Here is a 22,783-nt window from a genome sequence, read left to right on the forward strand (position 1 = left end):
TAGCTTCGTTTTGAGTGCCATAAGGTTGAATGTGATTGAACAATGTTGTGAGTTGCATGTACTGTATGAAGGCAAGTGTCTAATATGCTCGTAACACCTTGTCCTCCCACCTTATTACATTGACTTTGTAAAGATGCACTTCACTGTATGTTGCTTCTTTTTTCTATGTGTGCATCCCTTCAGAAACGGGCTCCAGCCTGCTGTAAGTATGTACAGGTTTGGTGTAAATTATTAATAGGGAGAGGAGGCGACAAGAAGCATAACACAAAGACTGAATCTGGTATATATGTGAACTTCTCCCCCATTAACAAAGATTATTTAAAATATATTCTCATGTGTGGACATTGGGCAGAGACATAAAAAGCCTTCTAAACCTTTTATAATACGAAAGAACAGTGGGAACCAGCCACTTCCAGGATGAGACGAAGCACACTCCGAGCACATGGAGAAGACAGTTATGTTCTGGTGACAGCTGAGATCCTCCAGAGCAAACTTTTGTTGTTAGCATAATGGAAAGATACATTCGTCTGATATATGGTTAGTTGTCATTATTTTCATAACATGATTTCTTAATGAATAAAAAAAAGTGCTTTTAACTTGAAATGTTGGTCTTCACTGGCAACTAAACATTCAGGTGTCCTCTCCTATAAGAATATTCAAAGTCCGGGGCGCCCTGCTAGCTCACCTGGTAGAGCTTGCACCCCAGGGATCAAGGTTCAGTCCTTACCGCAGCAGCCCAAAGTTTGATTCCGACCAGTGGCTCTTTGGTGCATGTCTTACCCCTCTCCCCCCCCCCCTATATACAGCTCTCCTATCAATTAAAGGAGGCTAAAAAAAGATAATCCTAAAAAAAAAAAGAATATTCAAAGTTTGTGGGGTATTATCATCCATTATCAACAAATATACCAAGAGTCAATAGCATATCAATTAACTGCGGCCTTTTTACACTCAGTTCTGTAAAGATATAGTCAGCCAAAATGATTTGTGTAGGTTTATCAGTGCTGCCTTAAAGCTCCATTTGAAAACATCTCCACAACCTCAGTGTTTTTATAAATTGTGCTGAAACAACCTTTACAGACGTTATATGACTGAAAAGGTCTGCCTTCCTAACCTACAGATTTAATTTAATCTTTTACTATTGGAAGCATAATATTGCAGAAATCTCAAACATGGATTGCAACCCAATTTAAAAAAAAAAAAAAAAGTAATGGCATAGTACCATTATAGTACCTTGAAAGATGTCGAGTAAATACTATCCTCAGGAAAAGGACAGAGCAAGTGATACAGCGTCACAGCTGACTGTGGTATTCAAAAGCAGGAAATGAAGTTTTATGTTTTAGTGAATTTCGTTTTTATTTCCAACAGTAAACTAACAAAAATTAACTATGATGACATGTCCACTAAATTCTTTTTTTGTGCATCTAGTACAGTCGTACAGTACTGATACTGATCCTCAGTGAATAGTTAAATGCTAAAAAAACATTACATTTTCTTTACTAATAAGGATATTAATCAACATTTTGTTTTATTTACAGTACATCAGTGTTAGCTAGATGGCTAATCTTCAAATTCAGTTCTTTTGCAAGATGTTTGAAACCATACAGAGATTATATTGGTCCTAACAGAAAAGTAGTTTTAAATGTTTACAACACTGCTAAACAACTTTAACATCTTCATAATGTAACATGTAGTCATAAAAGTTTATAAAAAAACTGTTGCATTTTCATAAAGTAATAGATAGTAAATTGGTCCTCACTGATTCAAAATGTTGACAATGAAAAAAACAAAATGTTGCACAAAATGCTTTGATATTAAGATTTTTTTATAACAAATGTATATAGTGATAAATGAATGAGTCTTCAGTAATAAGTCACAAACAAAACAATCTTTTTCATTTCAAAAATGTTTTGTTTACAATATTGTTTCAATATCACAACATGGTTATAAGCCATGTCAAAACATCTTAAATTGACTCCGCAAATATAACATGTTGGTTTATCCTGAACCCCTAGTTCACATATGCCTCTACTTTACCAAGAAGCTCAGATGCCTTTTCCAGTGCTAACACTTCATTCTCTAATTGGAACCTTTCATTAGGAATGTGGGGAAATGGATGGCAGTTGGGATACTGCGTCTTCTTGGCATCCACTCCCAGCATCTTCAGATTCTCCACAATTTGGGGCAGAACTGTCAGTTGGAGGTTGTAGAGGGACACTTGTGCAGCAAGGGCTGAAATAGAGCTGCTATTGGGATGTCGACCATCTCTTTTATATTTTGCAGCTATGAGAGACTTTTCCACTGCTTGGTGAATTTTGAACAGACACCACTCTGTGCTCTCCCCACCAACATCTTTGTGAGCTGCGTTAAGATCGCAGCGAGCTTGTCTACACCACCGCTGGGCCTCCTCTTTGTTCGGCTTGGGGACATTTTCATTATGGGTCCAAAAGTTGTAGGAATGGTTGTCTCTAGAGAATCTCTCTCGGCCATTCCTGTGATGTCTGGCCTCCTGATTCCATTGCTGATAGAAGTTACTGAAGTTTGAGTTTCCGTTTGGATAGGAGGAACCTGCAGTTTTGCCTTTCCCTTTACCTTTACCTTTACTAAGGTCATGGATTTGATTCTGCAAGTATTTGAATGCCTCGGTGGCAAGAAGAGGGCAGTCCAAGTTTTTGTCAGGATGCCATCTAAGGTACAGCCGTTTGATGGCTTTGAGCCTCTCCTCCTCAGGAAGAATCCAGATATCTGCCAAACATTTGTCAATTTCCCTTTTAGCTTCATCAACAGAGGCTGGTGAGGATCTCGTAGAGGAGGAACTTGTGGTTGATGGTTTGGAAGAATGTGGCTCAGCTCCTGCTAGTGGCACCAGCTCCATGCAAGAAGCTTCGGCAGATGTGCATGTCCTCCCTTTAGATTCTGGCTTCTTTTGTCGCTTAAACTGATACAGGTCAAGACAACTGACTTCAATTGGCTCATCTTCTCCAATTTCTATTTTGTATCTCTGTGAATATGGTCCAGTGTGCAGAGGCAGTTTTTCAACAATAACTGCATAAATAAACTTGTTGTCAGTGCTGTAGCCAACATATTCCCCCTCTTCAAAGTTATTGAGGATGTTCATGTCTAAGGAATCAAGCCATTCCTCTGGAATTTGTGTTCCAGCGGCTGGTGGATTACGGGTGAAGCTTTTAGGTTCAGCACTGTCATGGATCCCATTAACAGCCAGAAATTTCTGAACATCTTGCAGACTGTCACACATGAGAAGATGTGCAAGGACTAGGAGGAGATTTGATCCCATTCTGTTGCCTAAAAGAGCATTAATCTCCTTTGTTAATGTCATGTTGATGTCACTTATTATCTTGGGAGCTGTGTCATTGTTGTGTTTCAAGTAAAAGATGCAACCATGTTGCCCTCGTTTGACAAAAACATTGGTTTCAGTGGCAGTTTTGTGTAGTGGCTGTTCATTCACCCAAAGCTTAGTTTTCAGACTTTTGCAGCAGATAATCTCAATACCCCCAAATGTCTTCTTGCACATGTCAGTAGCTTCTTCTTGTGTTATTTCTCCCTCAGACTGCGCTCTGATAAGACAAATCAGTCCATGTGTAAATGCTTCTGAGGACAGATGTTTGTTAAACCATCCACTAAATTCACAGTCAGTCCCAAACTCACAAAGCTCCATGTGTGATTCCACTACTTTCTCCTCCGTGAACTGAGACAGCATTTTAGGCTTACAATTCTGAGGCAGCAATTGCAGCAACCGATGATGCTCATAAATGTCACTGTGCAAATGACATTCACAGAGTTTCTCCAACAACAGGAACTTGTTTTCCAGCGCTTCTTCCAACCTTTTGGTCTCAAACGTTGTATCGTTGTAGTGTAGTGTGTGTGATGGGTACAATTTACCATCTACTGCAGGAAGATACAAAGTCTTTACATCGTCAACAACAAGCTGGTTTCCTTGAGTTTTGATTAACATGAAAAACTGCTGAACAGCACGTTTCACAGTTTTCTGTTGGTTCTGGTTAGGTTGTGGTTTATCACAGGAATCAGCATAAACTCCTGCTAGAACATTACAATACTGCTCTGCAGTAGGTTGGTCCTTTACACCAATTTTCTTGAAGAACTCTGCAAACATGACATCCTGTGGAGATATCTTGTACAAATACGGTCTGAAATCACGGTCATGGGGGAGTGAAAAAGTAGTATCATCAGTCCTTACAAGTTCTATGTCTTTTTCAACCAACACAACAGGAAGACCAGCTAGTGGTTGGCCTTCAAACCTGTTTGCTTGCAGGTAGGCATACGCACTTCGAAACACATTAGCACGGGTTTTGATCAACTGGTCAGACTTACAGGGCGACTGACAGATGTTGCTCATGTTACTGGTTACACAGTGTGAAGGTGGTTGTTCATGCATTCCTGCATTTTTCAGCATTGACAAGAGCTTCTGTGACTTATAAACCGGTAGATGTATAATTGACATTGAAGACCAAATAAGTTCTTGATGCTTAGGATCACTTTCAATCAAAGATCCTCTTATTTTAACAGCATTATTCTCAGCAGCAAATGGTTGGTGAAAGTTGCACAGTTCTTTTTTAATTTTAACAGGAAAAATGAACTTGATGTCAGCTATATTCTCCAGCAACCTTTCCTCTTTGTTTTTGTCGTTGTTCACGATAGCCAAGGCTGCTTTGAAAATTAAAGATGATTTCAATTTCAACTCTCCAAGTTGACTGTTTCCTTTTGCTTCTAATTCTAACTGTTGTGCAAAATTTATTATGTCATCTGTTGACACAACATGCTTCATTCCAAGCTCTCTGAGCAACTTTTCTTCTTTTGATCTTTCAGTTTCTTGATTTCCTTTACACAACTCAGTCCAAAATCTCTTAGGCACAAATCTCTCTTGGGGCAACATTTTCTTGTATAGCTCCACACTCTCGTCAAAGTAGTATGATACAGTCTCCAATCTGCCTTGGGAACTGCGAATCAATTTGACTGTTTTCATTGAGGAGATAATTGTGTCCTTGTTCTGAAAATAACTGAATTGTGGCAACAGTAACAGTTTGAGGCACTGAAGCATCTGCATCTCTGTAAGTGTGTGTACAACAGGCAGAATGAACTTCATGAAATAGTCCAAATCGGTCAGGATTTGGATGTTCAATGTTTCTGAAAGACTGCAGTTTTCTGGATTGTGTTTGAGAAAAATGCTGTTGCTGTTGGGCAGGTTGAACAAATCAGGCAATGTCTTTGAACATGTGCTGTTGAGGACAAATACCTCTTTAGGTCCATCAATCCTCACTCGGTTACCATGTATTGTTTCAAATATAGGCAAGGATTTGAGCTTTCTTTGGTACTCTTTTTTGTCTTTGGAGTTGGTTACTCCATACTGCAGGAAACGCTGAAGCTCTTTCATCTCATCAATGGAAATCTGGGAAAACTCGGAGTGGTCAATGTTGTAGACCTGGTCCAACACAGAGCTTTTATCATTCACATCCATAAGTTCAGAGTATAGAAGTAAACGTTTCTCCACATCCAACACAGAAAAGAACTGACTGTCAAACTTCATAAAACCAAGTTTAAAGAGAATGCCTGATATGTCTCCTTCTGCCTTAATAACACTCTGCATGTCTTTCATTCTTTGCAGGAAGTGCTTGTCTTTCAACCTTGGAGACACAACTGGTAAAATGCAGCAGTCATTGAAAAGCTTTCTCACATCACTTAATGTTAGACTTTTATCATCACCAGGCTTGATTTCGTTCATTAAGAACTTCCAAAGTGAGTTCAACCACTGCAGCATTATCTTGTTTGGGACATGAAGACCACTTTGGGGATCAACTTCACAGTTCTGAAGAAGCTGCTGAATTAAGGGCTTCAGATATTCCGCTGCACGGGGAACTGTCAAATGATTGACAAGTTTTAAAGTTTGTAGAACATCCATGTGGCTACTGTTGATCATATAATCTGCAAATTGCTCCTCGTAGCCAAAGAACAGACTGTCATATTTTGTTATCAGCTTGGGAGAGTTGGTGTTAAACACTCTCAAAACTTTATCTCTTGTGAGAAGAAGTGGAAGCCCATTCAGTAAACTGGAATTGTCCTCGGTCATTTTCACACCAGTTAAGCAGAAACTCAAGAGCTTTGAACATCTTGTTTCATCTTTGATTAGAGTGGCATTTATTGGCAGCGGTAAATCTTCATCTGTTTGGGTTGGGTCATTGAGGGGTTTTTCTCTCAGGAAAGCCTGGACAGTTGAAGGTTTCACATATTTCACTTCAATGTTAGCAGATTTGAAACTTTTCCAAACTTGTTGCATGAGAGAAGGGACCAATTTCATTCCAAGATCTTCCAAAATTGAACACATCTGGTCATTTACTTCATTTGCCAAGTAAGGTGCCTTTGTTGTTTCAGTTTCTCCGACATTACACCAGTCAAAAGAGTATTCCTTAACTTCTCTGCCTGCAATTACACGTGTTGAACTCCTCATCACTGGAATAAGATTAAGGCTTCTTTCTTTAATTGATCTGTATACCTCGTGTATCATTTCATGCCACTCCTGGCCCACATATTTGGACACAGTAGGCCAAAAACACAAGTATGAGCTACTGAAGCATGACTCAATACGTGAATACTTCAATTCGTTTTTTGCAATGCTACATCTGATGTGATGAAGGATATCTGCATACAGTGGAGCAAGGACATTCTGTTTCAAAGATTCATTCCAGTTAGATTTTTGACTTTGCCCATCTTCTTTCCAAAGGGCTCTTCTGCCAGAATCTACCTCAAAGTTTGCATTGACATGCACTGGCAGTCCAGTTTTCCCAGGCAAAGGAAGTGAACAAAAGGCTGCTCCAACAAAATCCTTAGGGATGAATAATGCTGGATTTGAACTCTTTGAGCTCACACAAGCTGCTATTGCTGCTTGGGGAAGTTTGTCTGATAGTTCTCCATCACCACTGCTTTTGAATGAGCCAAACTGTTCTGCAATGATCCATCTAGTTTGTTTTTTATTTGAGGTTGAAATCATGGTTCCATAAATGGCCTTGTCTGGCGTTACTGGTTTGTCAGATTGCAGCGCATTTTGTTGAAGTTTTACAAAAGCATCTTTTACGTCTCTGCTTTTCTGTGGTATACTTTTTTCAACCATGAAGATGGTTTTGAGTTCCTCTGAATTTTCACTGATTTCATGGACTTCTATTTTGCAGATGTTTTTCAGGAACAGAATAAGTCCTTCAGGATCTTCAGCGAGGGCAGAGCATAGTTCTTTCATGTCATGATCAGTGACTCCCTGCTGTGATATTTTAGAGCTTTTTGCCATGTTACCCATCCTTAGAGGTAATCTGAACATGGTGCCCTCTTTAAGTGAAAATTTGTCAGGAAGAAAGGATTTGTAGACATCGATGTACATGTTCTTGAAAGTCTCAGCTAGTTTATAGCCAGTGCCAGTTGGTGGTTTGTCTGAATTACTTTCAATGTATTTTTGATTAGGATCAGAAATGCAGAGTTTTTCATCGCCAGTGAGAATTGAGGGGCAGTCAGTCAGATGGTAAACAGAGTTGAATCCTACTCCGTATTTTCCTATCTTCCCTGGAGAGTTGTGCTTTCCTCCTTCTCCCAGCTGTTGAATGCCAGCCAGGTCAGCATCAGAAAACACTTTGTTGTTAAACACACACAGTGCTGGACCCTGCAGTTGGTTCCATTTCTTCCCAAAGGTTCTTTCTTTGCCATGCTGTCGTTGATCCCAAACAAAGTGAATTTCTGTTGCCTCTGCATCATCAGCATTTTGGATAAGCTCTTTAAGGATATCCTTCTTCGATGGATAGGCTGAAATTATATTTTTAATTCGAACAGTTAGTTGTTCCTGCTGTTGAAACTGAAAAGCAAATGGTGAAATGTTCTCAACTATGTGGTTTTGCAGGGTGTGATGCCTGGTAGTTTTGATTCCAAAGTGGCGAGCCATAACACGTGAGATTATTTCGTGACATAATGTGACACCTGAAGTGACTGGCATCCATGGGCTGTCGTCATAAAACATTTCACTTGCAGGTTGTAATACTCCATGTTGGTTGGGTATCATAAAGTCTCCCGTTGTTTTCTCTTTGGACTCAAACATGGCTGTTAAAATTGTGTGGCAAATTGATAGGCCACTCTTTGTTAGGGTCTTGTTACCATGTTGAGAGTGCAATTCCTGAAGCACAGTTAAAAACTGACTTCTTGTAAAACATTTCTCAACACCTACGCTTTCCCAGAGGCTATTGAAAACATTAAAGGCAGGTGGAAGTAAATAGAGATAGGGTTTTGCTTCAAATTGCTCATTTTCGGCTACACGACTCACATTGACAAATGTGCTGCCAACAAGAATGAATGGGAATGAATTTGCCCGTTGTGAAATGAAAGTGGATTCCCCAGAATCCTTTAGCCACTGATCCAGAAACTTATAGCATTCATATGCTATTTTGTGAAGCATTGAACTGTCAATGGATGGAGATTGCTCACATGCTTCTTGCAGCTGCTGAAGCACTTCCTCATGACTTGGACTGTGATGAACTCCCAACATTTGCAGTACTGGATTAGTGTTGTGTATTCTCAGATTGGTATGATCCAGCATGTGTTGTGTCATGTTAACAAGTGGGGAGCATTTGTCACTAAATATTTCAGTGGGCCTTCTCAGTGTTGGATTTCTTTCCAATTTTGTATCACCGGGGAGAAATGCTGGGAGAAATTCAGTCATTCTCAGTGTTTCCCAGTGGAGAGAGTCCCCATCATTCACATGATTGTTCATAAGTTCGAGAAGACAATTCAAATGTCTGTATGCTTTCTTTTTGTCAGTGCTCCAGGTTTTGGAGATTGTGCCTGCTATCTCTGTGATGTCTTCCAATGGGAGATGATCATTTGCCATTCCAAGTTCCAACAAGCGTTTAATCCTTTTGGGCGAGCAAAAGTCATCTTCAGTCCCACCAAGCAAACGTCCTTCTTCTGTTTCAAAAAGACAGGCCACCTTTCCTGACGGATTCACAAGTTTCCTAATATGCTGGAGCTGTCCGCTTTTTGTGGGGATGCATGGATAGCAGACCAGTAGCTTGTCAATTTCTTTGACATTAAGGTCAATAGCATGCAACACAAGAGCATCTCTACTCTCAGGGTCCATGGTACCAAGGTTGTTAAACACTGCTTCTTGGTAAAACTCGTCCCAGTTCCATGTTCTGTTCTGTAACACCTCCTCTAGGCCAGATTGTTTTAAGCTGTTTCTCAACCACAGTGGAAGAGTAATAACATGGTTGGGTGCTTTTACATGTTTCTTGCATACCTGCACTGCAAGTGCATTGATGTCTTTGTCCTCTTCGATGTTCTCGTGCAGAAATATGGCACTGTTCATTGAGCACCAATGTTCTCCATCACTAAAGAGCTCTAGGCCAATGGAGTGCTGAGCAATGGCGGAGTACAAGGCATCTACCAAAGGCTTGAAAGTGTCACTTACTTTCTCTCTATCAGGCCAAAAGGTGTGATAACAGTAAGTTTCCAGTTGCTTGTTTTCAGACATTTTCTTTAGTGCCAAAAGTGCAGTAACATATGCTGCCACTACAGGATCCTGAAGAAGGGCTTTGTTCCAGTCATGTTTCACCCCACTCTCCCACAGACCTTTTCGGTTGCTTGTTACAGAAAATGTTCCATTTACATTGACTGGTAGACCAGTTTTAATGGAAAGAGGAAGGAAGCAAAATGCCTGTCCAACAAGATCTGTTTGTAATGAGACCAGTTTCCCAGTTGCTGGATCTTTTCGCAAAGGCACAGCAATCCCCCCAATGGGCAAAGAGAACTTTGCTGTACTGTTTTTTTGAAGGGCCATTTGTAAAGACTGATGTGTCCCAAAGCAGTTGTACAGCAGCCAGGATTGGACTTCAGTTACACCAGATTGCTGACTGGTTATTTCGACAATGTTGACGGTGGAGCAGTCAATTACTTCTTTGCCTTTTCCATCAAGTTTCATCAATAAATTCTCAGCTTGATGCTGCTTTGACACATTGGTTTCATCAGGAATCCTCATTGTACTTATAATGGTTTTGGAGACAGTGAAGACGTTTTTTATTTCGTCATGTCTTGGTGGAGTTGATGCATCACTTGAGATACTTTGTAGTGATAATGTATTGATGTTCTTCAAAAACAGCAGGTGAGTTTTTGAATTGTTAGTAAAGTGCTGTTGAAAAGTGATGATGTTGGGTTTGTGATACACCTTTGCACTTATTTCTGACTTGAGAGCCTCTTCCTCAGTTCGAAATGGTAGTTTGATCAGAGTACCCGGATAGGGTTCAGGGGGGCTTTTTCTGCTGAAATTACAATCAAAGATGCATTCATATGGTCCAAACTGACCAGGAAACCAATGAAAAAGATGTTGCTGAGATAGATCCAGCTTGATTCCAGGGTTAGTTTTATGTTTGATGTGTTTCTTTAGGTGAGTTACATTTGGATCAAGAATGAGAAGACTGCTGCCACTAAGGATAGAAGGAACATCCGTCACATGATACACAGTATTGAATCCTAGTCCAAACTTCCCAATTTTTTCCACTTTGTTTTCCTTTGAGGCAGAGCCAACTCTGACAACATTTTTCCAATCCTCAGCTGTGAACTGCTCATTATTAAATGCCCAAAGGCACGGCCCCTGACAAAGGGTCATGTCAGGGTCAATGAGACTTTCAGGGGCGTCTTTGTGCACTCTGAAATCCACTAAGAATTTACATGCTTCTGCCCCAGCATCTTCTGCATTTTGAATAAGCTCTTTGAATATGTCACTTTCTTCATCATACTCTTTAAGAATGTTCTTAATCCTGGTTGTTATTGGTTCCGATTGTCCATATTGTTCTATTCCCACTAACTCTGGATCAAGGATGTAGGTACTGAGAAATCGGATGTTAAACCATTCAGCAGCTGCTTTTGGAATTTCCTCATGCACAACATAAATTTCTTCCTGGCTGTTCTTTAGCTCTTTCAACCCATTTTTGCTCACATCACAAAAGACTGCAGTTGACAGTGGTTTAAGTGTATGTTGTTCTCCCTCTATTAGGACTGGCACTGGGAAGTCATCATGAATGGTTTTCTTCTCTCTCCACAGCCAGTTAAAAATTTCTATTGACACTTTTACCTCAGAGGAACTTGCAAATGGCTGTTGCCTTCCTTCAATGGTTTGTTGGATAGAATAAAGAATGCCAATAATTTCTTTATCTGACAGCAATGTTTTCAGGCCAAACTCAAGAAGCAACTTCTTGTATGGCAAAAATTCATTTGGCACCTTCCCAATGTAACAGCTCAGATCAAGATTACGTGGGTAGTCTAAAACCAGATCCTGTGGTGATACAAACTGGTTGTGGCTCCACAGCCAGGGTGTGTCCGTGTTCACCATTGTTGAAAATTCAGAGATGTGGTCTTGCATGTGTTTGTAAATGCTATGCAACTTCCTTTTGAAATCCACATTTGTGTCAGGATCAGTTATTTCCTTTGCTTTCGATGTCAAGACGCACAAATTTTCAATCACCTTTTCAGCTGGGGGTGGGCGTTTAAAACCAAGTTGGCTGCTAACTCTGTCACTTAACTTTCCCACCAGCGGCATTACATGCCCAACAATGTCCTCATTAACAGAAATGCAAATTCTTATTTTATCCGGGCAAAAGAAAGAACTTGTCTGAGATCTGTCATTGCAGTGTTTTTTTTCATTACCAGGTTCAGCACATGGGACCCATTTAAGCATTTTGAGGCGACAAAGCTGCTCAGGAGAGAACTTTGAGAGTAGATCATTAGTATCCAACATCTTTAAGAGCACCTGAGCTCTATTGAGAGCCTCAGTTTGAGAGTCAGGATGCAGTTTGTCAATCAATGTGGCAGCATGCAACAAGTGCTCAGGTGAGACATCTGCTTCTTTATTTAGCAATCCAAGATCTGTGAGGCCTTGATACATCTGTGATGTTTGAGTGTACAAAGGTGGAGGAAAGAACTCTGACTCAAAAAGGACTTTAAAGGATTTTATTCTTGGATCAAAAAAGGTTGAGGCCTTTTTGAGCTTTCCATTAACTTCAATGAAGCTCAACTCCTTACATCTGTGTTTCAGGGTCTGATTTTGAGAGAAAAGGGTATCACCATGCTGTAAAATCCAAGTCATCATTTTCTCAGTGTCTTCTTTTCTGCAAGCCCTACTCTCAATACATTCAATGAGGAGATTGGCTGCTTCAGCAGTGTCCAAGAGATTTACTTTGAGTAGCTGTAACAGTCTGCGGTCAGCCTCAGTAGCACACTGCACAACTGAATCTGGCATAGGAAACTCTGTCGGTACTTTTAGGCCAGAAATTAGAAGCACAGCACGTCTTGATTGAGCTGCAACACAGGATCCTTTCATGGTTTGAAACAGAGGCAACTCTGAGAGTAAATCTTTCTCAGTGACTGAGAGAGAATCCAGAAGAGAGAGATAATCTTTCAGTTTTTCTCTTGCAATGTGAGAGGCAGTCTTGAGTTCTCTGATGAGATTCTGAGAATCTAAATTCACCAAGACTTTCATGACACTCCTTGGGGATGGGCAGAGCACATAAGAGTCAAGGTCTTCATGCTTGAGCCACTCGTTTCCTGTCACTGCTGTGCCACCAACTTTGTTCACCAACTGAGCTATTTCTTCTGGTAAGTTCATCTGCTTGCTTTTCTGAAAAATTAGGGTAGTGTTCTGCTCTAATCTTGCTAGTGATACAGGCTGACTGACAGACAGGGGGCTGACTGGTATTAATGGCATACCAGTTAAATTACTTAACTCTTTGTAGTGTGTGTTAAGAAATTTCCAGAAATCTTGGAACCAGGATAAAGGTGGATGTTGACTGTTCCTGATGTCCCAAGTAACAAGCCCCGTCCTCATCTGCTTCCAGTCCTGTGGCAAATACCGCCTTGTATATTCAGTCACCTGGTCTACGGCAATGTTGATGACCTTGAATAAATCTGAAAAATAGATTTAGAAAATATATATAAATGTATATGTAGTGTGAAAACATGCAGATGACAGATATAAATAATTTTTTATCAAAATTTTATAAAATAGTCCTACTTTTTCCGGCCAGTTCTTTCAGGTGGGAACTGCAGGCTGGACTGAGATCATCTGGGATGAAGAGGTGTTTGCAGCAGGGTAGCAAGGCTCTGCGCAAAGCAGAAGTTTGTTTATTGTGCATGAAACAAAAACAAGGACATTTGCATACAGTGTTGCTGCACATTAAGTTACCAAAAGCCTAAACCGAAATGAAAAATTGGTACCGTGAGCCGATCAGTGCTAGTAATGCTAGGATTGGATTTGGGGAACACATGGCAACTACAACTTAGTAAGGATGTAACTCCTTTAAAAACTACAGTCAATTATTATAACTTAACCATTTATTATAGACTGTAAAAGAGAATAAAACCAAATATTAAAAACCTACCTTGGAAATTCATTGCTGTCAATTAAAGCAGTGTCCTCCTCTTTGTCTGTGAAAGATCTGAAAGAACCATCGCTGAGTGGAAGCAGCTGAAGACCCTTGAGTTCGCTGTATTTTCCATCACTCAAAACGTACTCCAAAAGACAGAGTTTGTCGTCTTTAGAGATGCTGTGAACGTCAATCTTGCGGAGAACGTCCCTTAGAAAGGTTGGAGTCACATGTTTTAGAGTGCTGAAGTGTGGATATGCCTCTTTTATAGCTCTTGCGACACTACCTGGCAAAGTGACAAGATTTTCCCCACAGGAAACCAAAGTTGTTTTAATGGCGGCCAATATGTCAGGGCTTGTTGGACCATTACAGGGGAACACAGCTTCTGATGGAGTGACAAACTCTTTTTCATCTTTAGCAAGAGAAAGGACAGCCACATTCTGCCTGAATAAGTGATGAAGAACATCCAGAGCAACTACATACCATTTCTCTTTGTGCTGTATCTGGGAAATATCTGGCCACAGATTGTATACTGAAGAGACAGGCAGACAAGATTCTTGGGCAAGTCTGATAGCATCTTGAATGATCATGACGTACGCCTGTGGGAGCACCTCTTTTATCAGCAATTCATTCCACACAGCATGTTCGTCATGTTTCTGGTCTTCCTCTTGCCACTTGATCTCTCTTCTGTTGTCTGTGAGGCCAAAGCATGCATTGACATAAACGGGGAGTCCTGTTTTGTTGGATTCATTGTTTGGGAGGGGGAGAAAGCAGCTCAGTCTACTCTTACTACAGTCTCTCCTCTCACCACAAGGGAATGCCAAGTCAACTTGGGGAAAAAAGCTCAACTTTTTTGAGAGTGAATCAAGATTTTCTAAATTGCCCTCTTTCATGGTACACGTTGTCACAAGCCACTTTGTTTCTTCTGAGTTGAGGGTTATCAATTTGAATTTTGTTGAACCCTCAATGATTGAGTCATCTTCTGACTCCAGAACAACATCCGTGCGGACTGAGGATTTCACTTCAAGTCTGGGATTAACATTGCCGTGTACGTCAATATGCTTCAAGGACACAGAAGTCACATTTTTCAGGAACAGAAGGCTTAGATCTGCATCTGCAATAAAGCTATTAAAAAGCTCAACCACCTTGTCAGAGTCATATAGATTATCTGAAATATCTGATGCCTCTTTGCGCAAGGGGAACCTAAAAATTGTCCCGTCAAAGTGCTGATCCTCCATGATGACTTTTGACCATTCTTGTCCGCTTACAAGTGACACTATATCTCGAAAGGGTTGGAACTGATCATGCATAGTCATTAGAGCTTCTTGGTGTTCTGCATCATCCAAAGACCACAGAAAACCTCCCTTTCTTTCTCCAAATATTTTTTCTTGGGGGTCCATAAAGCCAAGGTGCTCTGAACTGAATATACTTGGGACATCTGTGTATAAAAGGAAACAGATAATAAACATTAACTAAATCGTTCTTCAAAACATCATAATTTAAGATGAGACTGTTTGGTGTACTCGTGCATCTGTACGTAGTTTCACCTGTTATGTGGTAAACAGAGTTGAAGCCGATTCCAAACCTCCCAACTTTGTTTGGGTCATTGCGCTTGACACTCCTCCCTGCCATCTGGATTCCGTCCCAGTCATCCTCAGTGAATGCTGCATTGTTGTAGGCGTAGAGAGCCGGACCTTTGCAAAACAAAAACGTAGTTCAGAAGAAAAGCGCTTATGACATTAGGCTTAAGCATGAATCTGTTTGTGCATTAATTATTTCCGATCTCTCTTTACATGCTTATATTGAGGAAGACTATCCCAGCTTGAATTGAGCGAGGTAGAAATGTAGAGAAGCTGAGGTTTGTAAACAGATAATCTGCAGTCATAAGGCAATTTCTGCCAGAAGGTCTCAACACACAACTTTTTATTGAAATGGGTACACTTTTAGTTCTTTTAGAAATATTATGCCAATGTTAGGGTATTTTCTTTAATATGGTGGCCACAATCTACTATAAATGTAACATGTTTTGCAGTGACTGTTTTACGGCTGATGGTTAATGATATAGGGTGGAAGACCCTAATGCCATCTCCTAAAGTGATCATGGGAACCAAGTATGTGTTGGGTAACCAAAAAAAGCCTGTTATTGTCAGCCTGTTATTTTGTGGTTATAGGAAAAACACATTACACACATGTATGGCCAACCACACTGACCTAATAAACTGCCAGCTACTTCCTATTTGCTCTATTTATCAGTTTCTCTTTAAAAAGGTACATGATACAGCATGGCTATTCTCTAAGCATCCTGCATACCTTGGTATTCTCCCAAGTTATCAGTCCAAAGGCTCTTGTTCCCATAGCTTCTCTCATCATGGATGAAAACCACTTCTGTGGCTTTGCCATCATCTGCATTTTGAATCAGCTCCTGTTGACAAATAACAACAATAACCATTAACAGAGCTTAGCAGACCAAAGCTAACAATCAGAGATGGCCACATTCCTCTGCACTACTGCTACTGTGCCAAGCTCCAAATCTGGACTACACAGAAGTACACCTGTAGTCCACCTACACAACTGTTTCCCCTCACAACATTAAAATTCTTAATACACAGTATTAATTCATGTCATCTCCAGCACATCTCCACCCAGTTTACACTAGACTAGGTTTCTAATCCACCAGATTTAATTGCAGAGACCTGTGTGAGGGTGTGCCAGGCCTTGACAATTTTAAATGAGAGGGAGAAATTGATACAGTCTAAATCCAATGAAATCCAATTCCACATCTCTTAGAAAAATTTGGTTTATTATATTCAGTTTTGTTGACCCTGCTTCAGAGAGCTGTTGATTCAACTGATACATTTTGAAGCTTTAGTTTAGTGGTGTTGAATTATATTTGCATATATTCATATATAAATTAATAATATTTTGTCCACATCAACTGACATAGATAAAGTAACTGTGTGTAACTGTCAAATCCAAAGGAACCAACATACCAATGTGTGACTTTTTACAAAAGACATTGTGATATGCCACTGTAGGGAAAGCATAGTTGTTACTAATAACGTAAATGAAGGCTGAATTCCATTTAGCTGCTCCAGTTTCTAGGGTCATGGTATTGTGCAAGTTGGACCTTTGTCACAGTTTGGGTTTACTTAAACACTTAAATAGAAATGCTAATGTTCTAAATAACACCTGTGCTTTCCCAGAAACTGAAAAAAAATATAATATGAAAAAATAAATATTTCCAAAACAGTTTAATCCAGCTCAGTGTCCCAGAAAAAGACACGAATACTTTGCTTTCACTGCCTTCTTGAAAATCTCAGACATAACGCCACAAAACTGATTTCTAATATTTAAAATTAAAACGTGTAAAAACAAGATTCTCACAATAAATTAAAATTCTTTTAAAAAAAAAAGGCTTTTAGACAGGGGACAAACAAAAATAAATAAGAAGATAAAAACAGATAATCATAAGATTCATGATAAGACAATAAAAACATCAGATTAAAACAGCCAAAAAAGACATATAGTCTGTGAATTAAAGGCAGGGAATTTGTTAACACCAATTTTACTACTGAAAATCAAGTTAATTAAAATTAAAACAATTGCCAGATTTTTCAATGTATTTGTTCAATGTAATGAATATTAGAGATATTTTTTGGTGAGCAGCCAGCAAGTCTTAAACAGGCTCCCATGGTTGGGGACAATTTTATGTAAAATAGATTTTCATCTCCAACACGGAGGACTACTTTACAAACCTGTCCACCCAAATGATATGTCTATTGTGGGGAATGCAGCCATTATATCAACAATAAACAGACAGTCTTCATATGTTTGTTCATTGCACCAAAATATAATTTGCCCGAGTGTGGTCCCAGGTGGCTTGGGAAAAGGTATTATTTGTCTTTTACGTTCAATTCGAGAGGGGGGGGGGGGGGGGGGCTATTCTTATCTGTAAAAATATACCTTTCTCCCTTGAAAAAGATACATCAGATCCATGTTGTTAGAGGCTTTTTATTCTATTGAATTTGTACAGTCCTAATTATGATGATTCCAAATGAATTAATGGTCTTAATATTATGTTACTCCAGTATGATATTCCAATATTTTGGGATGGAGATTTTAATTGTGTACTGGATGCAAAATTGGATAGATCATCTCAAATTAAATATGTTTTATCTCATATAACAAGAGCTTTGGTAAATAAAACACGAAATGTAGGACTCTGAAGAAACGTTCTCTTTCTACTCCCATGTGCATGATTCATATTTACGATTACATTTCATATTTACCCCAGTTAATTATCTTTCAAAGATTATAAACTGTTCTTTCAACGCTAGGATTCTTTCAGACCACTCGGCTCTGATTTGTGAAATAGAATTTGAAAAGATAGCATCAAATTACAAGGCTTGGAGATTTAACATTACGTTACTTTCAAAAGAGGAATTTATGTCTTTTATGAATTCCTATTTAGAAACATTCATTGAGATAAATCAAAACAGCTCAGATTGTCCATTGATAATATGGGACACACTTAAGGCCTATATAAGAGGGTGTGTGATTAGCCCTTTCATCATCATTGAAAAAGAAAACTAAAAATTAGTTGTAAATGCATTTGAAAACAAGATAATTAATCTGGAGAAGCAACACAATGCAAGTAATGACTAATATTTTATTGCAGATGGATTAACGGTTTAATTAATTATGGAGAATTCCGGACAATGTTTCATGTTAATCATGATCGCTATAAATATGGGAGTACTTTTGATTGAAAAAACCCCGACCTGAATCGGTGCAGGCAACACTGAGTAGCTAGCTCTAGCAGCTAACCACCAACAAGAACAAGACAGGGTAGGTGATTTAAAACATTGTCTGACTTGAAAACGCATCTTGATGTTACGTAAGGGTCCTATTCATGTTGTACAGACATATTAATTGCATTGTGTGTCTGTTAAGAGGCACATCAACACTCTAAATCTTGCCCTGTTAACTGCTGTTTTAGCTCAGTAAAAGCTTGCACACGTAGCTGCAGCTACTCTGTGTTGCCTGCAACGATTCAGGTGTTTTTTTTCCCAATTGAAAGTACTTGCATATTTATAGAAATCAATATTAAGAAAAAAGTGGCCTGAATTCTCCTTTAAGTTGAAGTAATTTTCTATTAAGACTCAAGCATGTGAATTAGCATTCCTAAAATCCAAATTATCATATGTAGAACAGGTTGAAAAGGCAGGCAAACTATTAGCAAGGCAGATCAAAAAAAGAGTCGGAAGCTAGAACAATTCTTAAAAATCAAAAAACAAGATGGAGGCACCACCATGGACCCGGTATATTGTGACACGATTTTTAAATTGTACATTGAACTATATACACATCTACTTTACAATGTGACGCTGTTTCTAGGATGTGACCCGGACGGATGCAGATCCTTTATGGCTTAGCACAAGAAGATAGATTATTATTATGTGGATTTGGAGGAACCAAAAATAATTAAAATTTAAAAAAAAAGATTCTTGAAGCTGCACTTTAATAGGGTTCTTTGTAGTTTGGCTTGTTTGAAGCTAATGTACTTGCACTTACAAATTGTTGTCTGGCGTTTGCACCTTCAGGGTTGGAAGCACTTAAATGGAAGTCGCTTTGGTTAAAGGTTTCAATTCAATTGTATTTATAGCATCACATTATAGCTTGGTAGGCGGTGTCTACCAAGAGCCTGAAAGTGTCAACTAAATGACAGATATAGATATATCTGTTCCCCTTTGCCCTCATTTATGTCTTTTGGGAACTGCTATGTCTGATAAGTTGAATAAATATGAATGTTTGTACATACGGTAGATCTTGCTTTGATGGCAGCTAGGAAAGGACTAGCTTTAAAATGGAAGACTTCAAAAAGAATTAAGCAGAATCAACATATTTAGCAACTACGCTGGTCATACTAAAATAAATAGACTTCCAGAATCCAGATGTGTAAAAGCAAACAACAACCTAAAGAATAATGCTTTGTGTCAGTTAGAAAATATAAAATGTTACACAAAGCATTTGACAAAGCATTTTACCCACCTTCAAAATTTGTCCACCATCTGGATATCGTCGTAGAATATCTTGCAGGTAGTCAATGAACGGCGGAGCTGTTGCCCCGAAGCCCGATCTAATCAAAGCACAGAGATTAATCAAATTAACACAGGGTGGTGAGACCTCCTGAATCAATATACTGTAGATAGAAGTGCTGGGAGTATAGTCAAGTTTTACCAGAACATACATTATTTGACGTAGATGATAAATAGCCATAACATTAAAGTGCTTTAGATGAAATTAATTGACACATTGTTTACTTGTTGGTCAATAAAACAGATTCAGAGCCATGATGTTTACAAGTATATCATATTTGAGATTGCCCTTTTACACAGGGAGTGAAGACAAGGCACTTGCTCTACTTAATGTCCTCTTGTCTCTAATAAAACATGACTGGCATATACATTAATTTTTAATCATATAGTTTAACAGATTAGTTTATGTTTGTAATTCATACAGGTGGGTGCTCCAAGACTATGGTCTGAAATATGTGCCAACAGACACTGAATTTTAACCATTTATTTTTTAATTTGAATTGCTAACCTTAAATAACTGCATTGAAAAACTGAATTTGAATGACATGATTGGAAATTGTATCTGTAATATGAATCATTGCATTGAAAAACTGAATCTGAATAGTATAGTTTGAAATTGAATTTATTCATTTGGAACTGAAATCCACTAAAATATAATCATAAATAAAAATTCAACTCTATATATCTTCACATTCAGTTCTCACAATTCAAATTCAATTTCAAGTTACTGTGACAGACATCCGAGTACTTGAAGGATGAAGAAATCAAGCGCGAAACTTAGTCTAGTGTAAACTGGTTGGAGATGTGGTCAAAATAGTATGTTCCTAAAGTGGTGGCCCACCTCTTACAGTCAGTTAGAGATAGATAAACCAGATGGAGATGCAACTCACCGACTTTTTTTCTTTGTCTTCGAACTCATCTTTCATGGCTTGGATGCTGTAAGTGAGTCAGAGTACAGTGTGTTACATTGCCAAACAAACTTCTCTTTTTATCTACCACATCAACTTAAGATTTCTTCATCCTTAACTTAGAACAAAAAAAACATTTTCTCCACAATACACCAGCCTGGCATAGACAAGCAGCTGCATGATTAGTCGACAATGAATTCCGTTTTCTGAGATGTGTTCCACATCCAGGATTTTACTTTTACTCTAAATTTTATTTCACATTAAGCTCATACCGATTGGCAGAAGCCCACTAACTAAAAAGTCAACAGCTCTGTTCACAATCGACCCTACTACATCTGTGTATTGCGCATCCACATCATTTTCTGCCCAAAAAACAAAACGGCTGTTGCAGCGAGCTCGCTGGACTTCACAAAGTAGCAGGTCTCTGTGTGTGTGTGTGTGTGTGTGTGTGTGTGTGTGTGCGCGCGTGCGTGTGTGTGTGTGTGGATGTGTGTGTGTGTGTGTGTGTGCGCGTGCGTGTGTGTGTATGTGTGTTGCACATGGTGCACGTATGATGAAGATGCTTCTTTTTAAAAACACATTTTCCCCCCAAAAAACACTGTAAATATATAACCGCAAGCGGTGATTTGCGGGTTCAAACCTTTTCTCTCAATAGCAACTTTAAAGTAATTTCACACATGTGGTCCAACGTCATTATAAAACATATCCTGCAAGCTTTGTAAAGATTGGAAAAACAGTGCACATTGTTTAAAATGCCTACAACTGATTTGTCAAAAACATTTATTTTCAATTCAGTGTGATATGTCGCTCAATCCAGCTAATCTGAGAAAAGCAGATGACCAACACAAAAACAATTGCTAATCAAGCCGCAAACTGCAATTCCAAGATCAATCCTAAATTTGCGTCATTCTATGTGCAATTATAGTGGATTTAAAGCGCCCCCCAGTGGTCGATTTGAATGAGACTTGCAGTGCATGTGTGAGGTCATTATGTAGACATTTGCTGGAACATTTAGTCATTTATAGCCTGATTTGCTCTATATCACCTGGAGTTTGTTTGCATGCATGCGTGGTTCAGGTACTTATGTGGACATATCCGGAGAGATAGGACCATGAATATGTGCTTTATAGTAAATGTGTCCACTCTAGTGGCGTAGGCTATGTATATTAAACTGTCTGGGTATATCTGGGGCACTTATCTGAACATACCCTGGAGTTTTGTGATGACTGGCCTTACGGTTGCTGATTTGTGTTCAGTCCAGAGCCACGCCCTTTTCGAAGTTCACTGGTCAATCACTTGAAAATTAATTGAGACATGACATGCTTTACAACTTTTAATAAGCTTGATCCAATGATGATTCACTGAAAATGTGTGCGTGGCGCCTTTCAAAGTTGTATTTTTAAGCCTTAATTACAGCGCCCCCCTGTGGTCGATTGGGTTTATATTTCAATTGAAGCATATGCACACCATTTCCAGATATTCCCTCAAGTTTCCCATGTTTCTAGCTCATTCTAGCTCACGGGAACTTGAGCTGGCGTGGCAGACAACAGATAGTACTACTGCTACTACTACTACTACTACTACTACTACTACTACTACTACTACTACTACTAATAATAATAATAATAATAATAATAATAATAATAATAATAATAACAGACAAACACAGAAGGGTTCTACAGCTTCGCGGTTTGAACATAATAAATCCTAGTCAGACGACAATGTTACACATGATTCATGTTAAAGATATAGAGGCAAAAATAGCGGTCAATATTTTTTCGATTCATGTTTTCAGGTGAGCTCATCTCTTTAGACAAGCCAAGCTCTCTCTGGCTCAATACAGCGCCTACCGCTAAGGCCAATGGCAGGAAATGGATCAGCTATACAAAAGAATAAATACATCATTTCTTATAAAGCCTACAGACTGCTGCTGAACACTAGTACAAAAACCTTTAGGAATAACTTCAAGTTATATTTCGTGGATTATCTGGCAACAAATAGTTTCCTCTTTCTGGTATGCAATTACCCCAAAATAATGCTCTAGACTTGTTATAGGTCTGTTATTTTTCTTCTCAAAGATGGTTTATAATTAACATTAGTGAAAGCCTACCTCAGTCATATTGGTGAAGAGTCGCGTCCGTTCTGTTGTTGCCAAGTTTGCCAAAGAAACTCCGATTACACAGTTCGCTGTTTATAGGCTGCTGATGTCCAACCCCGAAATGCTTCCCTTTCGTTTTCCACTGAAGTCAAGTGTCATTGTCAAAAACGAAACTAAGTGCAACAACAACTCACAGACCGTTTCTTCTTACATCCCCGACGAAACGAAACTTTGAAGTTGTGACTAAACATTACATTTCCCCAT

At 39.0% G+C, this 22,783-nt stretch overlaps 1 protein-coding gene across 1 annotated transcript; it reads right to left on the minus strand.

Moving 5' to 3' along the window:
- Window positions 1–1,538: 1,538 nt before the first annotated feature.
- si:dkeyp-118h9.7 (sacsin) lies at window positions 1,539–22,658 on the minus strand. The gene is made up of 8 exons (XM_034885527.1): window positions 22,532–22,658; window positions 20,404–20,449; window positions 19,467–19,554; window positions 15,726–15,837; window positions 14,963–15,109; window positions 13,431–14,853; window positions 13,064–13,152; window positions 1,539–12,957 (listed from the first exon to the last, which is right to left on the minus strand). The coding sequence occupies exons 2-8, from the start codon at window positions 20,430–20,432 to the stop codon at window positions 2,009–2,011; spliced, it is 12,837 nt and encodes a 4,278-aa protein (XP_034741418.1). The 5' UTR covers window positions 20,433–20,449; window positions 22,532–22,658; the 3' UTR covers window positions 1,539–2,008.
- Between the last annotated feature and the right edge of the window lie 125 nt (window positions 22,659–22,783).

This window comes from Etheostoma cragini, chromosome 11, assembly GCF_013103735.1.
Source record: "Etheostoma cragini isolate CJK2018 chromosome 11, CSU_Ecrag_1.0, whole genome shotgun sequence".
In the NCBI taxonomy this organism is placed as follows: Eukaryota; Metazoa; Chordata; class Actinopteri; order Perciformes; family Percidae; genus Etheostoma; species Etheostoma cragini.